The following is a 19,471-nucleotide window of genomic DNA, read 5'->3' on the forward strand; positions in this document are numbered from 1 at the left end:
GCGGTACCTATTTATCTACTTGCACTTTGACGTGCTTTCGAACTGCTAGGTTGGCAGGAGCTGGGACCGAGCAATGGGAGCTCACCCCGTTGTGGGGATTCAAACCGCTGACCTTCTGATCGGCAAGTCCTAGGCTCTGTGGTTTAACCCACAGCACCACCCATGTCCCCAAAATGTTCTTAGGTGGGTTCAAAATATTTTAAATAGGTTTTTGTTACATTTAGAAATGTATTGTTTTGACGTTTTTGATGTTGGCTGCCCTGGGCGACTTTGGGAAGAAAGATGGCATAAATAGTGACATAAATCCATAGATGTTTTCCTGCACATGCCCAGTTGTGATGAGCCCTCGGCCCTCCAGAAGTCGCTGAACTACAACTCCCATCACTCCTGGCGACTGACCACGCTTGTTGGGGCTGATGGGAGTTAGCAGCATCTGAAGGTCCACAAGTTCCCCACACACCACCAGCAGCCCCTTTCTCTTGAAATATATTCACACAGAAAAGCCCTCTGGTGGTTTAAGCTTATTGTCCCCACTTCAGTTGAGAGTTATTCATGGCTGAATCTCACGGAAAGCAACAATACCAGCTCTTCCATTGCTTTCAGCAACTAGGTAAGAGCTAATGTGCTTTTCATGTTAGGAGTGGGCAGTTTTTAATCAAGCTATTGCACAAGATCCAAACATCATTAAAAGTCCCACTTGCTTTTGTCAAGATAGAGCAATATTCTGCTGTTGGACCACCCTAATTACTCTTCAAATTGCTGCTTACCCTGTGTCTGTATCTGGCGAGAGTAAGTCCCCTCTTTTCCTATATCTTCCCACCTACCACGCCAATATGAAAATGTCAATAATCCTCCTTTTGATTTTTCCCGTTTAGAGATTGAGAAGCATCCCTAGTGTCACTCTAGTGGAAGCTAGTGTAGCCTTTTAAGAAGTTTGTCAACAGTTGTTGACTATGGCCTTTCTCTCGTTTTTCTAAAATCAATACCTGCCCCCTGCCCCAATCCAAGAAATAAAAGAAGCCCAGCTGACACTCATAGACCTCCGATAATCTTATATTGGTTCATTGTTTTTAATTGTTTTGTTCCTTTGTGTTGCCTTGAGCACTATATCTCCAAAAAGCAGGAAACACTTGTTATTTATAAAAAATATATTGTTTTGCGAAAACAGATACAAGTAAAAGCACAAACCTCTGAGGAATGTAGAACATATGCTGAGGAGGTGGTTTGTAAAGAACTCCTTCATAGACAGGCCACAAACCACTTAGAATCCTGAAGAGAGAACTCTTCCCACAACCATTAGGTCCAGTGATTAGAAGATGCATACCTTCTTCCACCTACAAGTTATGAGAAACACAATAACCTTTGAGAAAGCAATTATTTCCACCAACAATCTAACACAGGACTGGCTTGGATGCAACGTCAACCAAAGCTTAGAGTTATGACAATGCGTCTCAACAAACTATGGTTTTCTGTCTGAACTTCAAACTACATCTTAGGAAGTAGGCTTGTTTCAAGCAACCATAGTTATGACAAACCACAGTTTAGGGGTTAGGCAACATGCTAAACTGTGGTTAATCTAACATGGAAACGGAAGCTTCCCATCTCTTTCTTGTTGCTGTGGCGAAAGAGGCGAGGCGGGAGGGCGATGCAAGCTGGAATGTTAAACCACAGTTTAGCATTAAAGAGAGTTTTTTATGCACATGATTCTCAGCAATCCCAGCAATTGACCTTTTTAATATTATGTTTGGGGAAAACATGGCAGTGAAGAAGAATGCTGCAGTGAGAATTATGCATAAAAAAACACTCTTAGACTAGTCTTCTGTGCTCCCACTGTGGCTTGGACAGGAAAAAAGCAATTGAAATATAAATGTGGAGTCCCATTTACCATAACCAAGAACAGTGGCTTCATATACCGTATTTTTTGCACCATAACACTCACTTTTTTCCTCCTAGAAAGTAAGGGGAAATGTCTGTGCATGTTATGGAGGGAATGCCTACGGGTGGCATGCCTACGGATTTTCCTCCTCTAAAAATTACGTGCGTGTTATGGTCGGGTGCGTGTTATAGAGCGAAAAATATGGTATATAGTTCATAGCTTGTGTTTTATTCCCATGTGCTTCCTCTATTGGCTATAAACTAACTGCAGTTTATTTTTTACTAAGTAGGAACATTTGGCTTCTGCAAAAATAGGTGTGTGAAAAACACGCCCATGCAACATGTGCCATAATCAACGAGAGTCCCAATATTTATTGGACTGGGCCTACAGTTTTAGGACAAAACCTTTCCTCGGGTGACTTGACCACACTAAGGTCAAAATCATAACATTTGCTTTCCACAATGAGTTGAGTTTTGCAGTCTTTATGCACTGAGATTAATATGGGAAATCTAGGATCTCATTCTATGTCAGCAATTTGTCGTTAGTGAAAATGCATATGATTATATTTAGATCTAAATGAATATCAGAGCGGAGGAAGTAAACTATATATAAACATGGCAATTTTTTCGCCAGAATTTTTACCCCTTCTGCACTTAGAAAGTGTCTCTTTTTAAAGAGACCATGTATAGTTACAACAATCATAAACGCTATAGTGCTAATAAAGTATGAGACACCCCCTTCTCCCCCAAAAAACTAATTACACACAAACAGAGAGAAGTGGGAACTGATACCCTATGCCACAATCTCATACCATTGTGTGTAAAACGTTATCATTGTGTGGTACTGCCAATTGCTTGGGTTATTCCCACCTGATATATATTCCCCTACTGCCAAATGAGGAATGGCGCAGTCAGTAGAGCAGAAGACTCTTAATCTCAGGGTTGTGGGTTCAAGCCCCACATTGGCTGAAAGATTCCTGTATTGCAAGGGGGTTGGACTAGATGACCCTCGTGGTCCCTTCCAACTCTGCAATTCTACAAATCTATGATTCCTAGGGAAGTGCTGAGCAGGCGAGGAAGACCCACGCAATCAGCCCTGGCCACATGGTTGCAATATTAGCACACATTCCCTACTGGGAATTCCCCACCAAGATGTTCTGGGGGGGGGGGGAGTGTGAAAGATTTCCTGGTGTTTACAGTGGTACCTCTGGTTACGTACTTAATTCGTTCTGGAGGTCTGTTCTTATCCTGAAACTGTTCTTAACCTGAAGCACCACTTTAGCTAATGGGGTCTCCTGCTGCCGCCACGCCGCCAGAGCACGATTTCTGTTCTCATCCTAAAGCAAAGTTCTTAACCTGAAGCACTATTTCTGGGTTAGCAGAGTGAAGCATATGCAACCTGAAGCATATGTAACCCAAGGTACCACTGTATTTCCTAGCACTGAAAGTTCTAGGAATAAAGGTGTACCTACTAATTCGCCAGGTATAAAGCACCGTATTTTTCGCTCTATAAAACGCACTTTTCCCCTCCTAAAAAGTAAGGGGAAATGTGTGTGTGTCTTATGGAGCGAATGCAAGCTGCGCAGCTATCCCAGAAGCCAGAACAGCAAGAGGAATGGGTGCGCACCAATCCCTCTTGCTCTTCTGGCTTCAGCGATAGCCACGCAAAGCCTCTTGAACGCAGCCGGAGCGCTCCTGTCTCTTCGCTCAAGAGGCTTTGCGTTGCTTTCTTGTTTTCCTCCTCTAAAAACTAGGTGCATCTTATGGTCGGGTGCGTCTTATAGAGCGAAAAATACGGTATTGCTGGCTCACGGCATCTACATGATCAGCTCTCAGCCAATTAATGTGGCTGAAAAAGTTTATCACATCAATGGGCCAACAGCTGATTTGCATATAAAGCCATGCAATGCTATCCACTTGGTGAAGTAATGGGTTCACCATCATCATCATCATCATCATTATCATCACATATGACTCACCCCACCACGCCATGAGGAAGCAGCGTGGAACAATGATATCACATGGATCTATGCATATGTAGGGAGAGAGGTTATATGCTTCTATTCTTTACTGTGTAGGAAGCCCCTAAAAGGATCCTCGAGGGAAAATTATGCGCTATCTGGAAAACCACATAGTCCAGTTCCATTGCTGATACTCTGCCATTTATGGTGTCCTCTGCTCAGGTGGGTCCTCAGTGGATGGAACTGCAGAACACGCAGAAATTAATGTGTGCAGTTGATGTATTAAAATGAATGGGAAACCCAGAGAAACTCTTGGGTGCACATCTGTGCTGAAGCACTTATGTGTCAGGATCAGGAAACAGCATCAAGAACACAGAAGCACAAATTCCCACCCTTACTGATCATGCCCTAATTTAATTATTATTTTTTAGATTCCGCTCTGAAGTTTGCAATTCCGTAGCTTGCACATTTGCTTAGTTCCTTAAAACTCAAGGTCCGTTTGAGAGCTTCGGCTGGAAATGAGCCATGCTTCAAATCCTGAAGGCTCCTACTGACTTTTAAAAGGAACAGGATCAGTTTACTGATATACAATCCCTGTTTACAGACTGCAAAAAGACAGATCGTGAATCTCAGGGCCCAGTCTCTTCAGATGCACTATGCTATTAATCAGGGGTCACTACCCTAAGACCCGGGGCCGGATCCGGCACAATCACCTTCTCAATCCTGCCTGCGGACAGTCCTGGAATCAGCGTGTTTTTACATGAGTAGAATAAAGTAAAGGTAAAGGGACCCCTGACCATTAGGTCCATTCGTGACCGACTCTGGGGCTGCAGCACTCATCTCGCTTTATTGGCCGAGGGAACCGGCATTTGTCCGCAGCTTCCAGGTCATGTGGCCAGCATGACTAAGCCGCTTCTGGCGAACCAGAGCAGCGCACAGAAACGCCATTTACCTTCCCACCAGAGCGGTACACATTTGTCTACTTGCACTTTGATGTGCTTTCAAACTGCTAGGTTGGCAGGAGCAGGGACTGAACAACGGGAGCGCACCCCGCCGCGGGGATTCGAACCGCCGACCTTCTGATCGACAAGTCCTAGGCTCAGTGGTTTAACCCACAGCGCCACCGGCGTCCCATGAGTAGATTATGTGCTTTTATTTAAAATGCATCTCTGGGTTATTTGTGGGGCATAGGAATTTGTTCATTCCCCCCCCTTCAAAATACAGTCTGGCCCCCCACATGGTCTGAGGGACGGTAGACCGGCCCACGGCTAAAAAAGGTTGCTGACCCCTGCTATTAACACTTTTGGTGAAGTGAGAATTTCAGAACACATTTCTTCTCCCACAGTATATGGGGGAAATCCCCACAGTGTTTTGTTTTTTGCAATTACTGAATAAAGTAGAGGCTGACACCTTGCCTTATGTAGAATCTGGCTACTTGCCTTCTAGGTAGTGGCTCCCACCCTGTGGAACGCCCTCCCATCAGATGTCAAGGAGATAAGTAACTATACAGTGGTGCCCTGCAAGACGAATGCCTCGCAAGACGGAAAACTCGCTAGACGAAAGAGTTTTCCGTTTTGGAGGTGCTTCGCAAAACGAATCTCCTATGGGCTTGCTTCGCAAGACGAAAATGTCTTGCGAGTTCCTGTGGGGTTTTTTCCCTCCCCCCCTTTTTCTAAGCCGCTAAGCCGCTTATCAGCTGATCCGATAAGCTGATAAGCCGCTAAAAGCCATTAAAAGCCGCTAATAGCGCTAATCCGCTAATCCGTCAATGGGCTTGCTTCGCAAGACGAAAAAACCGCTAGACGAAGAGAATCACTGAATGGATTCTTTTCGTCTTGCGAGGCACCACTGTACAACCTTTAGAAGACATCTGAAGGCAGCCCTGTATGGGGAAGTTTTTAAATGTTTAATTAGTTTTATTATGTTTTTATATATGTTGGATGCCGCTGCCCAAAGTGGCTGGGGGAACTCAGTCAGATGGGCAGGGTACAAATTAATAATAATTAATAATCGTAAATTAATAATAATAATAAGTAATAATAGTAAATTAATATTAATAATAGTAAATTAATAGTAAATTAATAATAATAAGTAATAATAGTATAATAATAATAATAATAATAATAATAATAATAATAATAATAATTCTCAGTAAAGGTGTCTGGATGAAAGCACAGAAAAACTAACTTCTTACTGTAAAGCTAAGTGAAGGGGTCACATCCACAGCAGGCACACCCACACGCCCACCTGAATCCTGGAAACTCTAGTTCACCCCTCAACAGAGCTACAGTTCCCAGCACAAACAATCCTCCCACAGATTCTTTGGGGGAATCTGTGTGCTTTAAGTGTGCTGAGAAATAATATATGTATGGAATGTATGCTATCATCCGGCGCAGAAGGATAGGATAGATTAAAGAAGTATACACAAGCTAGTTAAAATTCATTTCAGTAACTAAAAACAAAATCCAAAAACCAAGCCCAGTAGGTTCTGTTAATACTTCCAGCCAGCTATCAAGCATGCTTTTCCATCTTCCTGGCCCTCAGGATCACGGATTCTGAAGTCTCAAGGCCGTCTCAGCAGTAGAGCACTCACCCAACTTTAATACTCTTTTCTTGACTTGATAATGTTTTTAAGGCAAGAAGCAGAACTGCTTGTCTACTTAGGAGGCAAAGATAGGACATCTAACGGTAGCAATGGAACCCAAGAGTAGCTCTTAGGTGCTCTGAGCGTTCCAGCTGTCGTTATTAACCTGGAAATGGCATGATAATGGAAAAAGGCCATCCTCACTGTCTAGCCCTCTTTGCACATCCCAGTCCACACATTTAAATCAACGCCTTGAGGGTGGCAGGACTGCAGCAACTGGCCTTGTCCTTAAGCTAAGGGCCTTTGTGCCAGTGACCCCATTCCCAATAGTTTAGTCAGTATAGCTGAAATCACTAATTGAACAGCGTCTGAAGGACTTGGAGCAACAGAATAATCTGGCCATTATGAAGAAGCCTTGGTATGCCTCCCCCCCTCCCCAGTTTGACTCCCTGGCACCATATTTGTATAAATTAACCATCCCAAAATACAGACGTGCCTTCACATTGGCCAGATTGGATGTGATGCCCTCTGCCATACTCGAGGGCAGATACCGAAGGATTCCAACTGAGAAGCGACTCTGGCCCTGTGGAGACGGCAAACTGGAAACAGTGGCTCATGTTCTCCTGTCTTGCCCCCTTTATAAAGACCTGAGGAATGAGATCTTCACCCCACTCCTACTTAACATCCCAGGCCGCCCATCTGAGGCCACACTGTTCTTCCTGCTATCAGATCAGAATGATCAGACACAGTGGCGTAGCGTGGGGGGTGCCAGGGGTGCCGGCCGCACCGGGTGCAACATTTGGGGGGGCGCATTTGGCCGGCCCCCCTCGAGGAAGCGGGAACCTCTCCAAGGCGCACGCGCCGTCGGTGGAGGAAAAGAGCCGCGCAGCAGCAGCAGCAGCAGCAAAGCCGGGAGGAGGAGGAGGTGGAGCGAGCCAGCTAATTGCTTGCTGGGAATTACCGTAATTTTCGCTCCAAAACACACACTTTTTTGCTCCTAGAAAGGAAGGGAAAATGCCTGTGCGTGTTACAGAGCGAATGCACTCACTGGATCCATGGCTGCCGTCAGTCAAGCAAAGCGGGAGCTGCTTGCAGGGCTTTGCACAGCTCTAGCTTTGCTTGCTTTACAGCCAGGAGGAGGGGGAGGAGCTGAGGAGGAGGGAGGGAAGGAGAGCCATGCCAGCAAAGTGGGCAGCAGCCGCTTACACGCGAGGAGGGACAGACGGGAGCCATAGCGAGCCGGAAAAAGCGCCGCGTAGCCAGCAACAGCTGCTGCAGCCTCAGCTTGCAAAGGTCCGTGCGCTCTCTAAACGGAGCAATGAGCCTGCAGAGGGACGGCAGGGCACAGGAGGGCTCTGAGCCACGAGCGCAGTGAAAATCAGTAAAAAAGTTTTTTAAAAGGCTGCTGGGGACAGGAGGGCACGGGATGAGGGAGAGGGGGAAATTACAATTCTCCCAGCGTCTCAGCTGATCCGCTGAGCAGGACTTGGGTTGCAGGGGATTTGCCATTAGCTGCGTAAAGCAGCAAAGAGGGAGAGAAGGAGGAAAGCGGGAGAGGAAAGGAGCTGCTTACACTGCTGTAAGTGGCTGCTGTCCGGTTGGCTCCTTTAAAGCAACAGTGCTCTTTCCCTCCCCCCTCCCCGCTCAGCTCTCCGAAAAGCTCCTTCTCCACCCACCCCATGCGAGCTCCTTTTCCCCTTAGACCCCTCTCCTTCATCATTAGCAGCATCCTTCTCCACCCACCCCACGCGAGCTCCTTTTCCCCTTAGACCCCTCTCCTTCATCATTAGCAGCATCCTTCTCCACCCACCCCACGCGTGTTCCTTGTCCCCTTAGACCTCTCTCCTGCATTATTAGCCACATCCTTCTCCACCCACCCCACGCGTGTTCCTTGTCCCCTTAGACCCCTCTCCTGCATTATTAGCCACATCCTTCTCCACCCACGCCACGCGTGTTCCTTGTCCCCTTAGACCCCTCTCCTGCATTATTAGCCACATCCTTCTCCACCCACCCCACACGTGCTCCTTCTCCCTTTAATACTTTTCCTTCCCTCCCCACTTAAAATGTGGTTACAAAGCACGGATCCACATGGATCCTCAGGATTTTTGCACTGGGTCACCCCAAGTTCACCATCAGATCATATAGCATATGCATGGCTACAGCCTACACCAAAAACACACACGCACCCACTGTTTCATGGGGCTGCAATGGCACAAAAACGTGGTTACAAAGCATGGATCCACATGGATCCTCAGGATTTTTGCATTGGGCTACCCCAAACTCACCGTCAGATCACGTCTGTGGCCACAGCATGAACCACAAAAATCATACATCCACTGTTTCGTTTAGAATATTTTTTTCTTGTTTTCCTCCTCTAAAAACTACATGCGTGTTATGGTCAGGTGCGTGTTATAGAGCGAAAAATACGGTAAGCGAAAGGCTGCTCCGAAGCCTGGCGGCGGGAGGAGGTCTCTCCGCCCCACCGCCAGCCTTCGAAAGGCTCCTCCGAAGCCTGGCGGTGGGGTGGAGAGACCTCCTCCTGCCGCCAGCCTTCGTAAGTCTGCTCCGAAGGCTGGCGGTGGGGCAGAGAGACCTCCTCCCGCCGCCAGGCTTCTCTCCGCCCCACTGCCAGCCTTTGGATGGCTGCTCCGAAGCCTGCGGTGGGGCGGAGAGACCTTCTCCCCACGCCAGCCTTCGGATGGCTGTCCTGAAGACTTGTGGTGGGAGCAGTGGCGTAGCGTGGGGGGTACAGGGGGGGCCTGCCACACCTGGCGCAACATCTGGGGGGGGCGGAAGAGACTCGAGTGCTAAAATCCACGGGTTAGGGGGCGCAAATTAATTGCCTTGCCCCGGGTGCTGAGAACCCACGCTACGCCACTGATCAGACAACAGCAAAAGTTGCTAGGTTTATCAAGGGTGCAATGAGATTAAGGGCCACTATTTGAACGATGGTCTTGGTCATTTGACGGTCCTTTTTATCCATGTTGTTGTTTTTTAATTGTGTATATATTGCTTGTTTTATGTTGCTACGGCCGTTGGCTAATGCAAATAAAGTTTATCTATCTATCTAGTCAGTATAGCACGGCACTCTTAATCTCAGGGTGATGCGTTCGAGGCCCACGTTGGGTAACAGTTTTTTGCTTTCCAGGGGGTTGGACTAGATGACCCTTGCTGTCCCTTCCGGCTATATACTTCTATGATCCACTCATTGGGTGGAACAAGAAAAAGGACTGTACTTACACGGGGCCTGTACACATGGCAAGGGCTCCTTAATACTAGTACTGATCCTAGATGTGTAATAGTTTACATGCATGTATAGTCTTTTCTCATGATCTCTGCAATGGACAGGGGCAAAAACCAACAGATGCCTGTTTTCCTCTGCACATTGATTTAATGTGCAGGCCGCAGCATGGGAAAGGGAATCCTGTCTCCCTGTTTACCAAAGTCAGAGAAACGATAAGCTTCTAGCTTTGAGTCACTACGTCTGCTTTGCTTGGTTCACCCTCTTTTATATATTGTTGTCCAATTAATTAACAGAAGGTACATGAACTGCATGCTGCATTTATGCTAACTGTGGTGGCCACGGTCGGAAGATTCTTGCACATCGTCTTACTTTGAAGTTTAGCCTTGACGCCACCACATCTCCATTTGGCGTAATGATAGGAACATTTTCACAGATAATTCCATGATCAACATCTATTACTCTTCCTACAAGTAAAACAAACAAACAAAAATTACAACATGTTAGTGAAGCACACACATGTACAGAAGACAGCCGGTGTACAGCTTCCGGGTCATGTGGCCAGCATGATTAAGCCGCTTCTGGTGAACCAGAGCAGCGCACAGAAACGCCGTTTACCTTCCTGCCAGAGTGGTACCTATTTATCTACTTGCACTTTGATGTGCTTTCGAACTGCTAGGTTGGCAGGAGCAGAGACTGAACAACGGGAGCTCACCCCGTCGCTGGTATTCGAACCGCTGACCTTCTGATTGGCAAGCCCTAGGCTACAGCACAACTTCTGAACCCACCCTTCTCCTTTCAGGATCTTCTAAGTCTGCAAAGCACTCCTTGGCTTCACCTTCACTTAGCATTAGAGAGAATGAATGGTATTAGGGGTGATTAAACAGCATTAAAGCACACTGCGTGGTTATTTCTTTTAAGTCCCAGCAGATGGAGCATGAACGCTCTTTCCAGCCATTAGCTGGAATACGGTGTTGTGTGTTGGGCCGCAGAAAGGTTAGCCTGTCTCCTTTTGGCTGGATGTGAAGGGCACTGCCTTACCTAATGCTAAACAGGAGTCTCACAGCTGTTTCTCTCTGTGAATCTGATCTTAAACATTACACTGAAGCCAGCCTCTAGCTTCTGAATTCACTGGTTTAGCATAGTGTTTCGATATCCAAAGCATGCTTCGCTACAGATGAGCAGAAACTGTTCAGAAAGTAATAAGAAAGGTGGAGCCATTTGACTTTTTTTTTAACTTATATGAATCCACATGTCTAACCTAAATACTGAAACCCTTCTTCATCGCAAGAATGTATCACTGAATGAATGCAATACCTTTTCTCAAAGACTTAAAACTGTTCCAAATAGTTGAAAACTATTCAACTATTGTTCCTAATGTAAAATAAACAATAGATTCATTATAAAGTCTGGCAGCATTTCTCTGAAGATTAACAAGAGTTCAGATATGCTTTTAAATAATCCAGATTTGTAACCAGGGAACGACTAAAGCAGTAGCAGCATACTATAGCCCACACTTTTGACAATGTATTTATAGAATGACCTTCCCTAACCCCCATTGTTGTATGCCACTATAATTGTAAAAGTAAAGGGACCCCTGACCATTAGGTCCAGTCATGACCGACTGGGGTTGCGGTGCTCATCTCGCTTTATTGGCCGAAGGAGCCGGCGTACAGCTTCCGGGTCATGTGGCCAGCATGACTAAGCCGCTTCTGGCGAAACAAGAGCAGTGCACAGAAACGCCGTTTGCCTTCCCACTGGAGCAGTACCTATTTATCTACTTGCACTTTGATGTGCTTTCGAACTGCTACGTTGGCAGGAGCAGGGACCGAGCAACAGGAGCTCACCCCGTCGCAGGGATTCAAACTGCCGACCTTCTCATCGGCAAGTCCTAGGCTCTGTGGTTTAACCCACAGCGTCACCCGCGTCCCTATAATATTGTAATCTATAATTGTAGATTACAATAAATACAGTAGTGGGCTATATAACTGCTTTATTATACACTTTTGATCATGAGAAGTGAAGGAGACATAATGGTATAGGGTACAATACCTATCCGAGATGTAGTTAGAAATATGTAAAGTGGAGATTGTCTCCTTTACAGTCTCCCTCCTACATAGAAAGGTTCTAATTTTCAACTCATGGACTTTGAAAGAGAGCTGGGAGAACTATCCTCAGAACACAAAACTTAACCAGAAAATGTGGTTACAATTTAGAAAAGTGCACACGATTTGAAACCTCACTGCAGAACCAGAAATTACTTTTCAGTAAGTTCTCTTAAAGAATCTTCTAATGAGGGTGAAAGAGGAGAGCGCAAAATATGGTCTGAAGCTCAACATAAAAAAACTAAGATCATGGCCACTAGTCCCATCACCTCCAGGCAAATAGAAGGGAAAGAAATGGAGGCCGTGAGAGATTTTACTTTCTTGGGCTCCATGATCACTGCAGATGGTAACAGCAGTCACGAAATTAAAAGAAGCCTGCTTCTTGGGAGAAAAGCAATGACAAACCTAGACAGTATCTTAAAAAGCAGAGACATCACCTTGCCGACAAAGGTCCGTATAGTAAAAGCTATGTTTTCCCAGTAGTGATGTGAGAGCTGGACCATAAAGAAGGCTGATCGCTGAAGAATTGATGCTTTTGAATTATGGTGCTGGAGGAGACTCTTGAGAGTCCCATGGACTGCAAGAAGATCAAACCTATCCATCCTTAAGGAAATCAGCCCTGGGTGCTCACTGGAAGGACAGATCCTGAAGCTTAGGCTCTAATACTTTGGCCACCTCATCAGAAGAGAAGACTCCCTGGAAAAGACCGTGATGTTGGGAAAGATGGAGGGCACAAAGAGAAGGGAACGACAGAGGACGAGATGGTTGGACAGTGTTCTCGAAGCTACCAGCATGAGTTTGACCAAACTGTGGGAGGCAGTGGAAGACAGGAGTGCCTGGCGTGCTCTGGTCCATGGGGTCATGAAGAGTCGGACACGACTAAATGACTAAACAACAAGTTATCTTAGTCTGAGTAAGTCCTCCAATCCTACCCTATTTCACAACATGCTAGGATGCTGTGGAATTCAATACATATTTAAGGCAGCACCTTAAAAGCCACCATTTAACAAACCTGCAAGCAAGATGACCCCCAAAATAATATACATGTTAACAGACAGAATGAGGGGCGGTCAAAAATCAGCTGTGGGGGGAAAGAGTATGCATTGGAAGCAATGAACAAGAAAAGAGTATTTACTAAGGTTAGTTAAAGAGAAGGGAGATAATGGGGAGGGAAGTTTTCTGGATAAGCCAGGAAATAAAATAAGTATTAGATGAAGAGTTACAACAATTTCTTTAGAGAGGGCTACTGGAAGGCAAGCCGCATGGTGTCCCATGAGAAGTAAGAGGCATGAAGAGGAAAGCAGTATAATAAGGGAGAGCTGAATGAAAATATTGGAATTCCATTAGCAGAAGACCTTCACGCAAATGTACTCATACAATTCCTGGGATTGTACCAAGGTGGAAAAGTGAAAGTTTGAAATGCACTGCCACATTTTTCATTCTATCATGGAGAATACTAAACTAGAATTATCTTCCTGACATACTATGTTTCCATGTGCAGGGGGATTTTGAAGTGGTGGAGTATTCAGGTATGTCACCTTCCATCTGAAATGGTGCAGCCACAGGAACCAGGTACCATGTTGCTATTATTATTATTATTATTATTATTATTATTATTATTATTATTATTATTATTATATGCACAGATCAGCCTTTAGCATCTCACAGAAAACAGTTTATAAAAGTCAAGAGTTGGATGTGGAATATGCATAGCTGGGACCAGAAGGTACCAGGATCTATTATTCTAGGCAAAGGGAACGAATTAAGTGGATAGTTTTGTTTAAATAGCTGGCCCAGGGTTTCAATTTCAAATTGCAAGCTGTTAAAGAGGAATCTTTAAAAAAAATTAAAAATGCATCATTCATTACCCTTGATTTCCAATGGGCCGTCGATATGTTGCTCTGTTTTATCTCTTTTCTTATTGTTGCTTTCACATTCTTGAGAAACAGCTGTCCTTTTGTAAATGCCCCTCTTCACTTCATCGAAGACTGAAAACATGTTGTACACACGAGCTGTGTAGCCTGCTAACTCTGTGACCTGCAAAACGATAAACGATTGCAAAGATTAAAAACAGAACTGTGCCGACGAATTATTGTAGCACGTGCTTTTACTCTACCAAGCATACCGCCGTGTTATGTGCATTGTGTTCTGTTATTCCAGGGGAAAAAGATGATTCCATGAAAGCAATGAATCCAATTTTGATGGACATTCAGATATTTCTTCCTAAAGATAGGAGCTTCCTATAGAAATTCAGCTTCTTAGCGTAGTGTATGATGATGACACCACCACCTGAAAATCACTGGATGGCAGGGGCAGGAAAAACTTCAGCAGCTTTAAGCTGTCTGTAAGTGATTTGTGGACCAATAAACAACAACCTCAAGGAAAGAATAAGTACTTCTCTTTTTCATTTCTGCTGCCAACTTCTTAGAGAAAGGCAACACCATTCACTTGGCTTCAACCAGCATCTGGTGACTGATATAGAAAGCAACTCTAGGCCTAATGCGCTCCTGCTTGCCTGTCAAAGACACACTTTCAGATGCACTCGTCAACATTAAATTCTAGGCAAATGTCAGGACACCCCACTGCTTGATTTAAAAGTAGGGTTTGATGCCTGTTTACCAATTTATTCTCCCCTTCCCTCCCAGAAACATTTGCTTGAGATGTTATTTGAAGGAGGAATTTTGCATGTGAACGAAAACTGGATTAATGGTCTGTTGTGTACTCCCCAATTCATCTACATCATGGGTAGGCAAACTAAGGCCCGGGGGCCGGATCCGGCCCAATCGCCTTCTCAATCTGGCCTGCGGACGGTCTGGGAATCAGTGTGTTTTTACATGAGTAGAATGTGTCCTTTTATTTAAAATGCATCTCTGGGTTATTTGTAGGGCATAGGAATTCATTCATATGTTTTTTTCAAAAGATGGTCCGGCCCCCCAAAAGGTCTGAGGGACAGTGGACCAGACCCCTGCTGAAAAGGTTTACTGACCCCTGATCTACATGCATGTGTGCATGCACACACACTCATGCATGCTCACATATCGGGTCAAACACAACAACATTCAGACTACTATTGCACACACTTTCAAGCATACTGTGATTTTTTTTATGTCTACGTCCGGCAGTGTTCTGGACATGCCATTGCTGCTGTAGGTGCAGCCAGATTCAGCACAGCTAACCATTTTACATCCCTGCTTTAATTTTGCAATTGATTTTTAAATACAGCTGTAGGATTTTTCTGGCTTTAAAAGAAAACGAAGAGAGATGTCCAGCGCTACAACAACATGCTGCTTTAATCCCATACTGCTGCACAACACGAATTCCATAGTGTTATGATCTTACACACCTCTCTTTAACTAAACAAAACAAAATTGGGGTCATAAAATGGTACCCACCACAAGGGTTATAATGAATGGGTGTTAAGTAGAGATAAATTGCCTTCCTGATCCGTCCCTGCCCATGTCTAAACCCCACTATTTTAAAAAGATTGACAAGTAGTGCTAAAGGCATCTACATTGTAAAAACAGTGATATTCTTCCAATCTCTTTTTAAAAGACTGCTTTTTGCAGTCTGAGAAGAGACAGAAGCTCCACAAGTGAAATAAATAATAACAATTAATAATAATAATAATAATAATAATAATAATAATAATAATAATAATAATTTGTATTTATGTACAACCTTTCTGGGATGCGGGTGGCGCTGTGGGTTAAACCACAGAGCCTAGGGCTTGCCGATCAGAATGTAGGCGGTTCGAATCCCCTCGACGGGGTGAGCTCCCGTTGCTCGGTCCCTGCTCCTGCCAACCTAGCAGTTCGAAAGCACGTCAAAGTGCAAGTAGATAAATAGGTACCTCTTCGGCGGGAAGATAAACAGCATTTCCGTGCACTGCTCTGGTTCGACCAGAAGCGGCTTAGTCATGCTGGCCACTTGACCTGGAAGCTGTACGCCGGCTCCCTTGGCTAATAAAGCGAGATGAGCGCCGCAACCCCAGAGTCGGCCACGACTGGATCTAATGGTCAGGGGTCCCTTTACCTTTACCACCTTTCTGCCTAAGGCATCCAAGGCAATTTACAATTTTTATGGATTAAAAAAATGAGATAACATTTAATGTTGGCTGTGGGGAGGGAACAGTTCTGCTAGAGCAGGCCTTGTTGGTGTCTGTGTCTGCTTCCGGCACATCCTTCCTCCTCCTCGCAGTATCCCAGTGGATACCATCTGCCCAAGAGAGGCAGGAGCAGTCTGGCTGAAGCAGGCCTGCGTGTTCTCTGTGCCTCCTTCCCTCGGCCTCTTATTTCTCCTGACAGGGCAGATGGTGAATGACAAGGATTAGATGACAGTGTTGCGTGAGAACCTCATTAAACACAAGTGAACCAAACCTGCTGATTCAACGCTGAACATCTATGTGGAAGCACTCCCACACACACACACCAATTTTACAACAGAATCATTCAGTGGTGTCTTGACCCCAATGAAAGATGATGCCGTGGAAGTTGCCTGGATTTCTGTGTGTAGGGAAATGTTTGAATGCAAATCCCATCCACCCTCACCGGAATAATGTTGGCTCATTCTACTCAGGTCCTCACTCCCTAATCTGATTCTTTCGCGATGTCTCTGTTATAGATGGCGGCTGAAATCATTCCTATGCCTTTGGCCTTGGCTCAGCCTGTCTTCCAAAAACGTAGGAAACCATACCCAAATTTCTGGGGTGTGCGATGGGGAGAGATTCTGAAAGCTGGCGAGTTCCCAATCCACAAATTATGACAACCCCAAACCGTAATGTGCCGTCTCCATCTGCTGGCAGAAAGGAAGTAGGCCAAAACATCTGGACCAGCAAGATGGGTGAAGGCAAAAATCCATTTAGGCCAGAACTCAGTTTCCTACAGTGGCCAACCAAATGCCACCAGGAAGCCCACACAGGCTTGAAGCAATAGTTGTCTCCTATTTCTGCTCCCACCAACTGGCATTCAAAGGTACAGTGGTCCCTCAGGTTACAGATGCTACAGGTTACATACGCTTCAGGTTACAGACTCCGCTAACCCAGAAATATTACCTCAGGTTAAGAACTTTGCTTCAGGATGAGAACAGAAATCGCCCGGTGGCGGCAGCGGGAGGCCCCATTAGCTAAAGTGGTACCTCAGGTTAAGAACAGTTTCAGGTTAAGAACAGACCTCCAGAACGAATTAGGTTCTTAACCCGAGGTACCACTCTATAGTGTATCTGAACCCAGAGGTCACAGCTAGCTATCACCGTCTCCCCTCCCACTTTCCAAAGCCATATAAGCTCGTGGGCATCAGCAGGTCTTCTCAGAGCAAATTCCATAAATTAACTGAGGGCTGGCAGAAGTTTTGGGCTTCATGCCTGGTACTGAGCTCTCTGTGCCCTGAAACGGGGCTGGTAACCTCTGTGTGTGTGTGTGTGTGTGTCCAAACTGGTTTGCCAGTTTGGGTGGGAGCCGGGATGTTTAACTGTCTCGCCAGAGTGGTACATGCTCTGGTTATCTACCACTTGGACTACTGCAATGCGCTCTACGTGGGGCTACCTTTGAAGGGGACACGGAAACTACAATTAATCCAGAATGCAGCAGCTAGACTGGTGATTGGGAGCAGCCACCGGGGCCATATATAGCACCGGGCCTAAAGGCTCTACACTGGTTCCCAGTATGTTTCCAAGCACAATTCAAAATGTTGGAGCTGACCTTTAAGGCCCTAAACAGCCTTTGCTCCAGAAGAAGCATCTCCACCACTGTCATTCAGCCTGGACACTGAGGTCCAGCTCTGAGGGCCTTCTGGTAGCTCCCTCACTGCAAGAACTGAAGTTACAGGGAACCAGGCAGAGGGTAGGGCCTTCTCAGCAGTGATGTCCTCCCATCAGATGTCAAGGAGGTAAAGAGCAACTTTTAGAAGACATCTGAAAGCAGCCCTTTATCGGGAAGTTTTTAATGTTCAATGTTTTGTTACCGTATTGGCCCAAATATAACCCACACCCGAATATAAGCCGCAGCTTTAAAATTCAAGGGGGGAGGAACAGAGACAACATTCCGCAGGCACTCACACCCGTTCCATTTTACCGTATGCCTGTTTCAGCAGTGATATCGTAAAAGCCAATTTTTGTAAGGTCGCGAATTTAAGCCGCACTTTAACTTTTCATGGTCAGAATTTGGGGGAAAAGTGAGGCTTATATTCAGGCCAGTACAGTACAGTGGTGCCCCGCAAGACGAATGCCTCGCAAGACGGAAAACTCGCTAGACGAAAGAGTTTTCCGTTTTGGAGGTGCTTCGCAAAACGAATCTCCTTGCGAGTTCCTGCGGGGTTTTTTCCCTTCCCCCCCTTTTTCTAAGCCGCTAAGCCGCTTATCAGCTGATCCGATAAGCTGATAAGAGGCTAAAAGCCGCTAAAAGCCGCTAAAAGCCGCTAATAGCGCTAATCCGCTAATCCGTCAATGGGCTTGCTTCGCAAGACGAAAAAACCGCTAGACGAAGAGAATCACAGAACGGATTCTTTTCGTCTTGCGAGGCACCACTGTATGTTCTTATATGTGTTGGAAGCTGCCCAGTGTGGGTGGGACAACCCAGCCAGATGGGCAGGATAAGAATGATGATGATTATGTGGCCAGAAGCAACAGCGTCTTAAAAAGCGACACACACATTTAAAATGCCACCTTTTGCGAGGGCAGCAGTAGGTTTCCTGTCCTGTTCTTTCTCCCCCATGGTGCTTTCTATTAAAGCAGCAAGGGCTGGGACTTCTCCACTAGCTTCCACTATGTCTTCCTAAAGGTAAAGGTAAAGGGACCCCTGACCATTAGGTCCAGTCGTGGCCGACTCTGGGGTTGCGGCGCTCATCTCGCTTTATTGGCCGAGGGAGCTGGCATACAGCTGGTCATGTGGCCAGCATGACTAAGCCACTTCTGGCGAACCAGAGCAGCGCACGGAAACACCGTTTACCTTCCCGCCAGAGCGGTACCTATTTATTTACTTGCACTTTGACGTGCTTTCGAACTGCTAGGTTGGCAGGAATGCTAGGTTGCTAGGTGCCAATTAAAACACAGGTGGGGATCAGGGGTTCATGTAGGGAGAAGATGTCTCTGCCTTTGTCACCGGAAGTGACATTAAAACATTACAGAAAGGTCCTGCCACAGACACTCTGCTAAGATAGTAAGATATCTGCTGAGATTGGCAGCCCTACCGAGATTCCCAGCCAATCACAGCTGATCCCAGAGGAAAGTGAAGCCTGAAGTTGGTGCCGATCAAGCTTTAAAGCAGGGGTCAGCAAACTACTTTAGCAGGGGGCCAGTCCACTGTCCCTCAGACCTTGTGCGGGGCCGGACTATATTTTGGAAAAGAAAAAAAGAACGAATTCCTATGCCCCACAAATAACCCAGAGATGCATTTTAAATAAAAGCACACATTCTATTCATGTAAAAACATGCTGATTCCCGGACCGTCCGCAGGACGGATTTAGAAGGTGATTGGGTCAGATCCGGCGCCCGGGCCTTAGTTTGCCTACCCATGCTTTGAAGCCTGGATAAGCTCAGTTGGTTAGAGCATGGTGCTGATATCACCAAGGCTGCAGGTTCAATCCCTGTATGGGACTGCAACATATTCCTGCCTTGCAGGGGCTTGGCTTAGATTATCCTCAGGGTCCCATCCAGGTCTACAATTTGAGGATTCTTTTTTTAAAAAAATTAAATTTTATTAAATGTTACAAAA

General features: G+C 45.7%; 1 protein-coding gene across 3 annotated transcripts in view; it reads right to left on the minus strand.

Annotated features, from left to right (window-relative positions):
- ABCD2 (ATP binding cassette subfamily D member 2) overlaps positions 1-19,471 on the minus strand; it is a 119,703-nt gene that overhangs the window by 16,576 nt on the left and 83,656 nt on the right. For all 3 annotated transcript variants that reach the window (XM_081211582.1, XM_081211581.1, XM_081211580.1), the window contains 3 exons: positions 13,635-13,803; positions 10,034-10,128; positions 1,189-1,334 (listed from right to left, as the gene is read on the minus strand). In XM_081211582.1, coding sequence (XP_081067708.1) covers positions 1,189-1,334; positions 10,034-10,128; positions 13,635-13,803 — 410 coding nt within the window. The remainder of the gene's footprint in view (positions 1-1,188; positions 1,335-10,033; positions 10,129-13,634; positions 13,804-19,471) is intronic.

The sequence above is a fragment of the Podarcis bocagei genome (assembly GCF_964188305.1).
Source record: "Podarcis bocagei genome assembly, chromosome: 10".
NCBI lineage: Eukaryota > Metazoa > Chordata > Lepidosauria > Squamata > Lacertidae > Podarcis > Podarcis bocagei.